The sequence below is a fragment of the Phycodurus eques genome, chromosome 23 (assembly GCF_024500275.1).
Source record: "Phycodurus eques isolate BA_2022a chromosome 23, UOR_Pequ_1.1, whole genome shotgun sequence".
NCBI lineage: Eukaryota > Metazoa > Chordata > Actinopteri > Syngnathiformes > Syngnathidae > Phycodurus > Phycodurus eques.
In genome coordinates, this window is record NC_084547.1 from 237,036 (window position 1) to 251,099 (window position 14,064).

The 14,064-nt window shown below is 46.9% G+C and overlaps 1 protein-coding gene across 1 annotated transcript; it reads left to right on the forward strand.

The window, feature by feature from the left end:
- The first annotated feature begins 1,543 nt into the window (after nt 1–1,543).
- Nucleotides 1,544–11,977, forward strand: LOC133397975 (calpain-1 catalytic subunit-like). The gene is given in 22 exon segments (XM_061669480.1): nt 1,544–2,143; nt 3,316–3,385; nt 3,906–4,024; nt 4,596–4,729; nt 4,807–4,975; nt 5,764–5,847; nt 5,916–5,960; nt 5,962–6,002; nt 7,730–7,804; nt 7,869–8,029; nt 8,097–8,257; nt 8,329–8,340; nt 8,410–8,621; nt 8,689–8,728; nt 9,256–9,321; nt 9,406–9,463; nt 9,531–9,595; nt 9,709–9,777; nt 9,844–9,922; nt 9,996–10,112; nt 10,186–10,244; nt 10,316–11,977. Coding segments are annotated over 22 exon segments (2,118 nt in total). The 5' UTR covers nt 1,544–1,888; the 3' UTR covers nt 10,343–11,977.
- Nucleotides 11,978–14,064: the final 2,087 nt, after the last annotated feature.

The following is a 14,064-nucleotide window of genomic DNA, read 5'->3' on the forward strand; positions in this document are numbered from 1 at the left end:
AATTTTGCATTTCAGGCTTTTCTTTTGAAAATCTAGAACATTTTAGTAGTTTTGAATAGTCCATGGGATGGCTTCAATGAGCTAAATAAGTTGAAATAAGGAAACTGTAGGTACATTTGTATTTTTGGACTTTTTTTTTTTTTTTAATCACGGAAATTTTGTCTAGTTCATCGGATGGCTTGAATGAGCTGAACACTTTGAAGTTGGAGCGGTTCGAATCGTTTGCGAAATAAGCAGAGGTGGCTAGAGTAGCCAAATATTGTACTTAAGTAAGAGTACTGTTACTTTTGAATATGACTCAAGTAAAAGTAAAAAGTAGACCTCCAAATAATTACTTGAGTAAGAGCAAGAATGTATTCTGTGTAAAAACTACTCAAGTAGTGAGGAACTAGTGAGTAACATGATTTATTTTGTAATTAAAAATATAAAAAATATATTTTTATTTTAAAATAAAAATAAATGAATAAAATATTATTGCGCAAATTCAGATATTGCTCAACAATAACACTTATAATCTAAAAAAACAAATACAATTTTAGAAAATCCAATTTTTGTAAAATAACTAATTTAGGCAAATAAAAAATAATGAAATCCTGTTCGACAAACAAGTGCAAGAACCAATCAAGAATAGGTTAAATGCACAAATCAAATTAAAACAATTAAAAACAATAGCACAATGTACACAGAAACACAACTGCAACAATTTTTCAATAATCACAAAGTAATCCGCTCACACAGTTATCCACTCACACACACACACACACACACACACACAACACACAAGCTATTCACTCACACTCTCTCTGTCCAGCTTACCATTAACTAACTTGCCTCTCTTTAAAAATAAGTAATATCTTGTCCCCCTGTCTTTTCATTTCTCAACGTACCCGATGAAAAAAAAAAAAAAAAAAAAAAAAAAACAATAATAAAATAGGCCGGTTTTGTTACTCTTAGCATCACTTACAACTGCACAATGTGAACAAATCCCAACTTCAAGCCTAAAGAAAATTGTCAGGGTAGATAGACCACTGTAGATATAAGTTTCATATTCAAACTTTCAGCTACTCAGTGGTTCCCAACAGGTTTTGCCTCAGGACCCAAAATTGAAATTAGTCACAACCCAAATTTTTGACATTCTTTAGCAACTGAAATTAATTTCACAAAAAAATAGCCCAGGAATACAACAAGCCTTTATGCACTGTTGAAAACATGAAAACAGTTGATATTTATTTATTTATGTATGAAATATGAAATAAAAAGGCACACTTTTTTATGAAGTAAATAAAAATGCAGACTTCTTGAATCAAATAAGACAATGAAAGAGACAAAATACTGAAATAAAAAGAGGGGGAAGAGAGGAAACGTGCATGCGCGCAAGTAACAATTCCACACTCTTTCACTTGCTAAACTTTCCTTGACGTCCAACACTTCCGCAGCCTTCCGGGGGCCACGCCCACCACCAAAACTCCCAGTTGACCTCTGACCTTTTATCTCTGCATCCGTGTGTGTCGACATGCTTTCTGTGTATTGAAACATGACGCGTGTCATGTAACACTAAGTATTGCGATCAGTTGCGTGAGAGCGTGTGCGTGTTTATGATAACGCAGGAAGGCTTATTTATTGGCATAGTCACGCGTGGGCTGCAATAAGCTCGGGCATCGGTTGGCACAGGAGCTCGGGAACCTGGCGTGTGATAGACAGCCGCTGTCATCCAGGAAATTTGCTTCTGAGCCCACTACTGACAAATCCCTGACTGGGGCAGGTCTTTTTCTAAATCGTCTTCTCTTGTTTACTTCCAGGAGCGGCGTAACATTCCATCGGGTTCTGACCCGTTCACGAGACACATAGGAACCTGACACATTTCACAACACACGCACACGTGCGCAAGATGATGGAGCCCATGTGTGCCACGGGTGTGGCGGCGAAGCTGCGTAGTCACAGGGACCGGCAGGGAGGTCTGGGCCAGAACGACAACGCCATCAAGTTCCTGGATCAGGACTACGAGAGCTTGCGGGCGCGATGCCTCCAGAGCGGGAAGCTCTTTGAGGACAGCCTGTTCCCCTCCGCCCCGTCCTCCCTGGGCTTCAACAAGCTCGGACCCAAGTCGCCCAAGACGGACGGCGTGCGCTGGATGAGGCCCGCGGTGAGATGCGGCAAAACGTAAAGTATCTCCGCGTGCTTCTGAGACAGTGATTCTCAAAGTCTGCTCTTCCCTCCGGTGCAGCGGCTGTCAAACTTGATTCACAAAGTTCCAACTCCAAAAATACTTCTAGCTCTCCGAGTACCACCATCATGAAACAACATTATAGTTGTAGCGTAGTAGGCCTCAGTGGTTCTGAAAAAACAGGCAGAGGTTTTATTCCTAAAAACTATATTTTTTATGATTGTAAACCAATGTAACCTTATGCTCAGTTTGAACTCGGCTTGGGCCAGTTACTGGTTTCAGGGCATATTATGGTTTTAAAAAGTCATAGTCATAGTTTCTAAACTGTTCAAACTTTCCAGCAGAGGTATGAACTGTTTTTGTTTGTTTGTTTGTTTGTTTGTTTTTTGAGTCATCAGCACAGTCAAAGTGACTCTCCTCTTCATGTTGTGGGTGCATTTAAAAATGAAATATTTGTTTTTAAATATTTCATTTGATACCATGATCACAGTTATTATACTGTCAGAATCGTAATCATTAACACTACCCTAAAATGTAGAAAAATGAAAAACTGCATTTAAATGACTTAATTGAAACGTATTGCACAGAAGTTAAATATAAAAGTAACCTAAGTTGAACTGAGTTCTAAAAGATGAAATGCAACAGTTTTGTACTTCAAAGTTAAATACAACTGAATTGTATTTGTGCACGAATTGAACATTTTATTCTGTGCTTTTTCACATCCTGTACGACTAGAGGGAGGCCACACTTTGAGAACCGCTTCAGTCGCGCGCTCGTCGTATTGACAAACCCGGAATGATCTTTGCATTGACAAACCAGAGATCACTGACACGAGAGACCCTTTCTCTCCGCTACCGTCAGTGATTCCCAACCAGTGTGCCACCTGAATTGATCCACTTCCACTTATTTGGTTCAAAAATGATCTAATCCCTGCAAAGAATGTAACTTTGTTCATCTACAGTATCTATGTCAGCAACATATAGTGACTTCCACACACTGGCAGAAGGATACAAAATTAACGTGTATCCACCTTTTTGACATTTTTCTCAGGTGAAATATTTCCTGGGACTTAATAAAGGTTGGGAACACAAATCGACATGGAGTGTGTTGTCCATGTACTGATAGCTGTGTGTGTGCGTGTGCGTGTGCAGGAGTTGTCCAAGCATCCTGCCTTCATCGTGGACGGAGCGACACGTACCGACATCTGCCAGGGAGCTCTGGGTGAGCGCGGAACGTCACAATGAGAATTCGGGCACACGAACATGCGAGACGTGGACAATGTGCATTCCATACCACTAGGCGGCGGAAAAGTACATACATCTGTGCGCTACAGGAACTGCTTGTGAAAGACGATATCTGAAGAGTTTTATGTCTGTCGTAGTAGGCGTAGCACACAGTTGTCAACTAGTACACAGTTGCGCTGTGCCTCACTGGTCACATATACTGTATGTACTGTAGTTGTTCAACTAGCATGTCAATGTTTTCCTCCTAGTTTGCAGAAATGCCCTGCTACTTACCTTGACTAGTTGTGTGAATGAATTGCATACTAGTAGCGTAGGGAAAGTTATTTGAACATTTATTCAATATCCTTGATATGAGGTTGTACTAGTAGACCGTTACAAGTAAGGCATAGACATCCTAGTTGTTCTACGAGTGCGCCGAATTGAGCACATAGAGTGTGCTAGTGCTCAAAGGCTTTTCCATCCGGAGCCCAGTCTTGTGACATTGTACGCGTGTGCAGGGGACTGCTGGCTGCTGGCGGCCATCGCCTCGCTGACCTTGAACGACACCCTCCTGCACCGAGTGGTCCCGCACGGACAGAGCTTTGAGCAGGGATACGCGGGAATCTTCCACTTCCAGGTGATTCTTGCGTGGTAAAACGGTCCGAGTGGTTTTTGGGTCTGGAACCTCAACATTGGAAGACTATTCCCAAGTACACTAAGGCCAATTCATTAAAACTACCATGTGTACCCCCTAAATGCCAAGCATTAGTTTACCACCACTTGATTAAGTGCATGTATTTCAATCATTATCCATCATCGGTAGCTCGAAGTGCTCTGCGTCAAGTGATTCGCGAGTAAAGTGACTGATGCAGGGATGACCGATTTACACCATGCGTCACTGTCGGAACAGAGCTTTTAATTTCCCAAAGCTAAGCTAGGGAAGAGTACAGTGTTCCCACACATACTTGTTATCTGCAGATTTGTTTGTTATTTTTGTGCTCAGGCCCAAACCCGAATATTAAAGTCTCGCTTTGGCGCCATCTTCTGTCATCTTGCGGCATCACCAGAGTAGGAGCTGTAGAATAGGATCAAGCCTAAAAGCAAAGATGAAGAAGAAGACCAGCAGGGGGCGAAGGCAGGACAGAGGATGTTGTTTATCTTGCGTTGCCATGGTGACGAGCGCCTCGCACGGCATCGTGTGTTCACAGTTCTGGCAGTTCGGCGAGTGGGTGGAGGTGGTGATCGACGACCGTCTGCCCGTGAAGAAGGGCAAGCTGCTCTTCGTCCACTCGGCGGAGGGCGGCGAGTTCTGGAGCGCGCTGATGGAGAAGGCCTACGCCAAGTAAGAGGAGCGCCGAGTCGCCGTCCGGGTCGGAGTCGGGCTCCGCTAAAGTCACGTGTGGACTCTGCCCGCCTCAGGTTGAACGGCTGCTACGAGGCGCTGTCTGGGGGCAACACGTCCGAAGCCTTCCAGGACTTCACGGGCGGCGTGACGGAAACGTTCAAGTTGAGCAAGGCGCCCTCCGACCTCTTCAGCATCATGGGCCGCGCCATCGAGAGAGGCTCGCTGCTCGGCTGCGCCATTAACGTGAGTAAGAGCGTCGACGCGTATTCGTGGACGCTGCCCAGCGCAGGTTGGCCTCGTGCTGCGATACGGCAGTGTGGTTGCCATATTGGATGTGGCAGATCTGCCTGTAATTTTAATGCCAGTAAATTTATTTAACTTCATCTACTTCTTGTTCATCCATTTGCACAAACAATAATGTACATTTGGGAAATCTGATAATTATAACATTTCGAAAGGTTTAGGATACAGGTCACCACTAAACCAGTGAATGTATTTTTAAAGTGTTTATTGTAACTAGTATATTTAATGTTGTTACTGTAATGATACATATTGAAATATTACTAGTTAACATTTAATGTGATATACTGTTATAACACTATTGCTTTGGTGGCATCTTGATGCCAAGCCATTATGTTGAAGTGATTTTAGGAGTTTTAGTTCAACCTAAGTAATGCTTTGCCACCACTTTGTGGCATGTATAGGCAATTACAAAGCTTTTTGAGGGTGTCAATTAATTTGTACCTTCAGCCCACGAATAGCAAGGATTCACTGTAATGTCTTGACTTGCTTGAAATTTAGTGGGGACTCAAGTTTACTACCTTACTAGCTTTTTGCCACAGTAACTTGGTACTTGCTTAGAACTCGCAAGTTAAGACTTGCGCTTTAGTTATGACATGCTTAACCCAAGTAATAATTTGAGTTGCTTGTTTTTTGCCACAGTGACTTGTGACTTGCCTGAGACTTGAAGGTTTAGACTTCTGACTTGCACATATGTGACCTCCTCCCACCTCTGTTGTTCTTGACGTCAGGCCACCAGCCCCGAAGACAGGGAGGCGGCCAATTTGAAGAAGCTGATCAAGGGCCACGCCTACTCCGTCACGGGGTTGGATGAGGTGAGAGAGCGTCACGGTGGCAGTGTGTCTCTCAGTCCGATCTGACCACGATCCACCGTGTCCCTTAGGTGGTCTTCTGTGGAAACCTGACCAAGCTGGTCCGCATCAGAAATCCCGTGGGGGAAGGTAGAGTGGACCGGCGCTTGGAGCGACAAGTGAGACACACACACCTCTCGTATTGGGGAGTTCTAGGGCTCTGTATTACATAATATGATTATGTATCACTTCACCTGGGCTCACCACCTGTGGGAGGGGCCATAAGGGTCGGGTGCAGTGCGAGCTGGGCGGTGGCCGAAGGCAGGGACCATGGCGATCTGATCTCCGGCTACAGAAGCTGTCTCTAGGGACGTGGAATGTCACCTCTCGGGAAGGGAAGGAGCCCGAGCTGGTGTTTGAGGTAGAGAAGTTCTGACTAGCTATAGTCTGACTCGCCTCCACACACAGCTTAGGCTCTGTTACCAGTTCTCTCAAGAGGCGTTGGGCTCAATGGGGTGGGACTTCAATGCTCACGTGGGCAATGACAGTGAGACCTGGAAGGGCGTGATTGGGAGGAACGGCCCCTCCGATCAGAACCCGAGCGGTGTTCTGTTATTGGACTTCTGCGCTCATCACGGATTGTCCATAACGAACACCATGTTCAAGCATAAGGGTGTCCACACATGCACTTGGCACCAGGACACCCTAGGTCGCAGTTTGATGATCGACTTTGTGGTCGTGTCATCGGACTTGCGGCCGCATGCCTTGGACGCTCGGGTGAAGTTCTGGTCCACCATCCGGCGTCTCAGAAGGGGGAAGCAGTGCACCATCAACACTGTGTATAGTGGGGATGGGACGCTGCTGTCCTCGACTCAGTACGTTGTGAGTCGGTGGGGAGAATACTTCGAAGACCTCCTCAATTCCACCGACACGCCTTCCCATGAGGGAGCAGAGTCTGGGTTCTCTGAGGCGGGCTCTCCTATCTCTGGGGTTGAGGTCACCGAGGTGGCTAAAAAGCTCCTGGATGGCAAGGCCCCGGGGGTGGATGAGATTTGCCCACAGTTCCTAAAGGCTCTGGCTGTTGTGGGGCTGTCCTGGTTGACACGCCTCTGCAACATCGCGTGGACATCGGGGACAGTGCCTCTTGATTGGCAGACTGGGGTGGTGGGGCCCGGAGGGTTTGTTCCAACTCCAGGGGGATCACACTCCTCAGCCTCCCTGGTAAGGTCTATTCAGGGGTGCTGGAGAGGAGGGTCCGTCGGGAAGTCGAATCTCAGATTGAGGAGGAGCAGTTTGGTTTTCGTCCTGGCCGTGGAACAGTGGACCAGCTCTACACTCTTGGCAGGGTCCTCGAGGGTGCATGGGAGTTAGCCCAACCAGTCTACATGTGTTTTGTGGACTCGGAGAAGATGTCCCTCGGGGGTTCTGTGGGTGGTTCTTCGGGAGTATGGGGTACCGAAAACCCTGATACGGGCTGTTCGGTCCCTGTACGACCAGAGTTAGTTTGTTCCGCATATCCGGCAGTAAGTCGGACTCGTTTCCGGTGAGGGTTGGACTCCGCCAAGGCTGCCCTTTGTCACCGATTCTGTTCATAACTTTTATGGACGCCTCCCTACTGAGTTGTTCCGGTCACGTCCCACCGGGAGGAGACCCCGGGGCCGACCCAGGACACGCTGGAGAGACTACGTCTTTCGGCTGGCCTGGGAACGCCTCGGGATCCCCCCAGAAGAGCTGGATGAAGTGGCTGGGGAGAGGGAAGTCTGGGCGTCACTGCTCAAGCTACTGCCCCCACGACCCGACCTCGGATAAGCGGGAGAAAATGTATGGGTGGATGGATTATGTAAGCAGACCTTCAAAAGTTTTCCCTGCTGGTGGATTCCATTCTCTTGAATCTTTTTCTGTACAGTTCTCAAGAATGGGACGGCGTGGACCCTGACGTCCGCGCTCGGCTACAAAACCGCAGCGAGGACGGAGAATTCTGGTGAGACCGTTTCTGTTTGCTTCCATGAAATGCGGTCGTTTCTCATGGCCCCGCCCCGCCACAGGTTGTCCTTCAGCGACTTCCTGCGTGAGTTCAGCCGTCTGGAAATCTGCAACCTGACAGCCGACGCCCTCCAGAAGAGCCAGATGACGACGTGGTGCTCGTCGCTGTATCCGGGCGAGTGGAGACGGGGCAGCACGGCCGGAGGCTGCAGGAACTATCAGGGTAGGAAAAGGCTTGGGGAGTGTGGTGGTTCAAAAGGCGACCTTGACTTTTGACCTCGCCTGTGCAGCGACCTTTTGGCTGAATCCGCAATTCAAGTTGCTGCTGCAGCACCCCGACGTGCCCGGCACTTCGGATTGCACCCTCCTGGTGGCGCTCATGCAGAAGGACCACAGGAAGAAGCGGCGAGAAGGCAAAAACATGAAGACCATCGGCTTCGCCGTCTACGAGGTCGGTGTTCGCCCACAAGGCTCCCGTGCGTACTTACTGCTCTGTCATCTCATCGATTCCTCTATTTGCAGGTTCCCGACGAGGTATGAGATTTCCAATCAGGTTCTTTACCTTCAAGGCAGAATGGTGGTGGTAACCGACTTCCCTCTCAGGCTAAAGGGCAGACAGGGGTCCACTTGAAGCAGAACTTCTTCAAGACGCACGCTGTTAGCGCTCGCTCCGAATGCTTCATCAAGTCGAGGGAGGTCATCTCGCGTCTGCGTCTCCCGGCCGGCGAGTACGTCATCGTGCCGTCCACCTTTAAGCCCCACGCGGATGCCGACTTCATCCTGCGGGTTTTCTCCGAGAAGCCAGCCGACTCCGAGTGAGTAACGCTTTGTCGCGCCCTCGTAAACGTGGCCGCTCGCTCACGTGAAGTCTTTGCGTGTCAGGGAACTGGATGACGACGTGGTGGCGGACCTTCCGAGCGAGGTGAGGAGAGCGCAGCGGCGAGCCGTGCATTTGGTATCTGGGCCTGCAATGGGGATTTACCAACTCAAACCACCTCTTAATATCACCAGTATCACATTGCAATTATGGAAACGCAATAAAATCTGGAGCAGTTTAGAATCAGTATTTCTCTGATAACATGTCAAAAAGTAAAATACATCATACTTAACCACAGATGCTAATTATTAAATGCATAATTGGAAGCAGATAACCACAGATGTGTTTTGTTAGTCGAACATGGCTGCAACAAGCTTTGCTCGGACCATCCAATCAGAAGACAGAAAAATGCTGATGTCTTTGTCCCTCTAAAGGCCCTGGGCAGATTCATTTGACATAACAACATGTAGAGGCTGAAACCTGATTGGACAAAAAAATCCATCATCCACATACATACTTATTGTTGAGGCAAGCAGAGAAGGCCTTGGTGGTCCACCAGTGGGAGAACTCAACACTCGTCGGTTCCTCGTCGGGCTGCCATCTCAGCATCAAGGCTTTTCTTGTCCTTGCAGAACTATTTGGACGAGAGTCAGATTGACGCCGGCTTCAAGAGTCTTTTCCGACAGCTGGCTGGTCCGGTAAGCACATATGCTCCTTCTTGCTTCAGCTTCCTGTCTGACCTTTGACGTTACCGTTGTCTCGTGTGTGCCTGCGCCGTGGAGGACATGGAGATCAGCATCAACGAGCTGCAGACCATCCTGAACCGCATCATCGGCGAGCGTAAGTACATTATCGGCGCTCCTTCGGCTCACGCGCGTGGACCTAAACATGGTTTCCGCGGCAACAGAAAAAGACTTCAAGACGGACGGCTTCACCAAAGAGGCGTGTCGCAGCATGATCAACTTCATAGACGTATCCTTGCCGCCATCTTTGCTCAGGGACGCTCCAGTCTCCTTTTGAGTTTTGAGGCCGAGTCACGTGGCTCGAGTCCCCGAGTTCTGCTGCTTTCCTCAACGTCGTCGCAGTCGGACGGCAGTGGCATGCTGGGCTTGGTCGAGTTCAACGTGCTGTGGGAGAAGATTCAACGCTACATGGTAAATGTTCTCACACACACGCACGGCTCACTGTGGAATCAAATGCACTCTCCTGCTCGTGGACAGACCATATTCAGGAACTATGACCTGGACAAGTCGGGAAGCATGAACTCCTACGAGATGAGGAAGGCGCTGGAGTCCGCAGGTGTGATGCCTAGCCGTGTGCGTACGCGCGTTTTGTCGTCACGCGCACGCTAACGTTTGCCTACTCGCGGCAGGCTTCAAGCTGCCCAATCACCTGTTCCAGCTCATCATCCTGCGATACACCGGGGAAGACGTGGCCGTCGACTTTGACAACTTCGTCACATGTCTCGTCCGCCTAGAGTCCATGTTCAGTGAGTGTTGTCCGTGACTCTGCCCCCCCGCCACCGTCCCGCACTGACCTCGCTGCGCTCGTTGCTTTGACAGAAACTTTCAAGATCATGGAGACGGACGCAGACGGCGTCATCACACTCAACGTCTCCCAGGTAAGAGGAAATGTGCTAATTGCTTGCTCACTTCCTGTTGCTCACGTGGCGCCGCTTCCTGTTTCCTGCAGTGGCTCTCCCTCACCATGTTCGCCTAGACCCCAGCGGGCGGCCTATCTGGTGCCTTCAGATGCCGTGACCTCATCACCGCACCTCATCACCGCACGGCGTCTCGCTGTCATATTGCGAGCAACGTAAATTGCCATGGAGCACGGGTGTCAATTTTGCTTTTGTCACGGGCCACGTCATAGTTAGTTTCCCTCGAGCGCCGTTACGACAGTGAAAATCACGTCAGCATTCTCACCTCATCACATTACTGCAGATACACAACTGCCCCCGCAATTGATAGTTATGCTGTACTTGCATCCTCTACTTATCAAAAGTTAGGGACATTCGGCATCCAGGTGAAAATTCAGGATGAACCCTAAAAGCAGTATAACCTTTTGACGGTGAACTTTATTTGACCTTTTCTGAGCTTAAGAATGTTCAACTGGGCATTATATCAGTACTTTTTGCACAAATTACTGCTCTCCAACAAGGAGCTGAACAATAAAAATTCACAATGTGTTTGATTCGTAGACATTTCCAAGCATATACACTCCTATGCCTTTCTGTGCCTCTTCCAGTTGCAACCTGCTGATAACTTCTGTGTGACACTTGAAATGGCAAGGTACTGTTGATGAATCGTTAGGGGGTGTTTGGTCTTATGATGTCAAAATGTTACCAGCATAACATCAAGATTTGTTAAAATACACATTTTAATTGAACCAGGAAATGTATTTAGGCTATTCAAGGATCAAACACATGTTGTGATGTTGTTGGCAAGTTGTGCAAAAAGGACTGAATCATTGAACAGTTGGACATATTGGAATTAAAATGTTTGGTAAAGGTCAAATGAAGTTCACCGGGGTTTAAAGATCATAATGTATTTTAGGTTCGTCCTGAAATTTTCCCCTTTAAAAGCCCAATAGCGCTAATTTCTCTTAAGTAGTGTATATTGTTAACACCAAATTAAGTTTAAAATCAGAAGTCACAGAAAATTATGGTATGTAAATATTTAAGTGTAAAACTACTGTTCCATTTTAGTTAAGAGGGGATTTGGTTTATAAAAAAAAAAAAAAAAAAAAAAGAGCGTAAAGGAAAAAAAGGCAATTTTGGGACAGATTTTCAGCCCAAAAGAAAATAACCAACCCATTGATCAAGAAACATGAAGTAGACAGACTATTTAATTTAGTGGGCCACATAGTGATGCGGCAGGCATATGTGGGCCCCAGTCCTTGGAGTTTGACACCTGTGCCGTGGCGGAAGTTAGTTTAGAGTTTTGTAACCTCACCGCCATCTCGCGTGGACCAGCGTGGGGTTCCCATATTCATCTTTGTGTACATTTGCGTTATTGTGCGTCAAGCCAAGCCCGAGACAAACAGAGTAGTTGCAGGTGTGAAGTGTAGACACGGCTTCCAGCTATGCTTCCTGTGCCAAACTGGTCACCATTTTTTGGAGCACCAAGTATAACCGTAACAATGATGACGTGCATTTGTAGCTTTTTTCTACGGTGTAACAAAAAACACTTTTGTAACTCTTAGAAGAACATCCTGTTTACATGCATTGTAACAGCCGATCAATGTCACAAAGTGTGTCGTAATAAATAACTTTTATTAACAGCAGGAAAAAAAAAAACGGAGTCAATCACATTTGTTGATGTTAATAAACTGTTAATTTACAAATACATAACGAGGAGGATGAACGGAACGGACCGGAATGCAAGTTTGACCTTTGGGAGAAGGAAAGATGGCTCAGGCTCGCTGTTGTTGTGCTCCATCCTGGTCACCATGGTGAAGATGAGCCGCTCCAGCTGCTCCGCCCTCTGATTGGAGGACCTCCTCGTGGTTGGCCTTCTCCTCGCTGTGTAGTCCATCACCGCCTGGTTGGTGATCAGCGACAGGGCGAAGACGCGCATGCCGCAGTGGCGAGCCACGATCACCTCGTAGACCGTGCTCAAGGGAAGTGCCACTCCAGTCACAGATTTGACTCCAGTCAGACTAAAGTGGGACTTTTGACTTGCTTGTCTAATATCTTGACTCTTAACGACTCGCTTGACATCTAGTAAGGACTCGACTTGCCACTCATGCGACTTACTCCCGCCGCTGACGAGCACTAGCAAGCGCAACTCACGGCAAACTTGGGTTGCGCGAGACACAAACAAACAAACAAAAATAGTCCTATTAATAGCAGCAAGCCATCGTTTGTGTTATCCAAGGACATTCCCAAGCAGCTACAACAGCTGGCTGTGTAGCTGGTGGGAATGTCCTGATTATGGAGCCCATGATCTGTTTTTTGGGGTTTTGGCTGAAAAGAGTGTGGGGAGCAAGAGAACAGCTGGCCATCTCCCCCGTTGGTCTCCTCTGCTTATTTTTCCCCCACTTCTTTCTCCCTCTTTCTTTTTTTGTTCATATGATGGAAATAACTTTTTGCATATAAAAACAAAACAAAAACATAAAACAAAGACAAGACAGCTTTCTTCCTTATTCTGTCAGAAAAAGATTTGCCCAAAAAATTGTCATAAGAATATTCTTAGTTGAAGATTTTTTGCCAAGTCTACCCACCTCTATACATCATTACATGCAATGAAAATGATCATTAAAACTGGCATAAGATTCAACTTTTACCTTCCGAAGGAAGCAAGACCTTCCTTTATCCCTTCTGCAACACACCAACAGCCTGCTGATCTATGATGGTGAACTTTAAGGGTTTGGCTCCAAGGCAAGTAAGACTGTGTGCCACCTTGTTTAACAAAACGTCTCCGACCTTCTTACTGTGTTGGAGGTAGTGATACCTCCGAGCCGTCTGAAGCGACAGTTGAAAAAGTAGCTAGCTACAGACGCTACATATGTTTTACGTCATCCGCCCACCCCGCAGTGGGCTGGCCTCGCACTTTGCTCCCCTGACACAGTCTTTGTAAAGCTAATATTAGTTCGCCCGCAGCTTCGGGCTCTCTTTAAGGTACAGAGAATACAATCATCCTTGTTGCATGAACTGAAGCAGCCTGCTCAGATGAGAGGCGAAACTTTCATTGATCACTGCTATTCTCACCAACACACTTGTTACTCTTAGCCAGATACTTATGAGAGAACCTCTTTCCACAAACTGAGCCGGAAAAAGACTTCTCTCCAGTGTGTGTTCTTCAGTGTGTTGTCAAAAATCCTTTCCGAGAGAATCTTTGCCCACAAATTGCGCAAGAAAAAAGTTTATCACCAGTGTGGGTTCTCGTGTGTTTTCTTAAGTTTCCCTGATGAGAGAATCTTTGACCGCAAACTGAGCAGCCAAAAGGTTTCTCACCTGTGTGGGTTCTAATGTATCTTTTTAAGCTTTGCTTTTCAGGGAATCTTTGACCACAAACTGAGTAGGCAAAAGGTTTCTCGCCTGTGTGGGTTCTTGTATGTCTTCTTAAGCTTCCATTTACGGCGAATCTTTGGGCACAAACTGAGCAGGAAAAAGGTTTTTCTCCAGTGTGTGTTCTTGAGTGTGTTGCCATATATCCCTTTCGATTGAATCTTTGACCACAAATTGAGCAGGCAAAAGGTTTCTCACCGGTGTGGCTTCTTATATGTTTTATTAAGATTCCATTTACGCTGAATCTTTGGCCACAAACAGAGCAGGAGAAGGGTTTGGTCTCCATAACCTTCTGCTGTCATGTGTTGACCTGAGGCGCTGCCTGGAGGCTCCGCCCCTCGTCTCCCCTCACTTTGACCTTCATCTTCACTCTTCAAAGGGACACCAGTTGATAGAAACTTGATGATTTCCTCCTGCTCTTCCTCTTTCA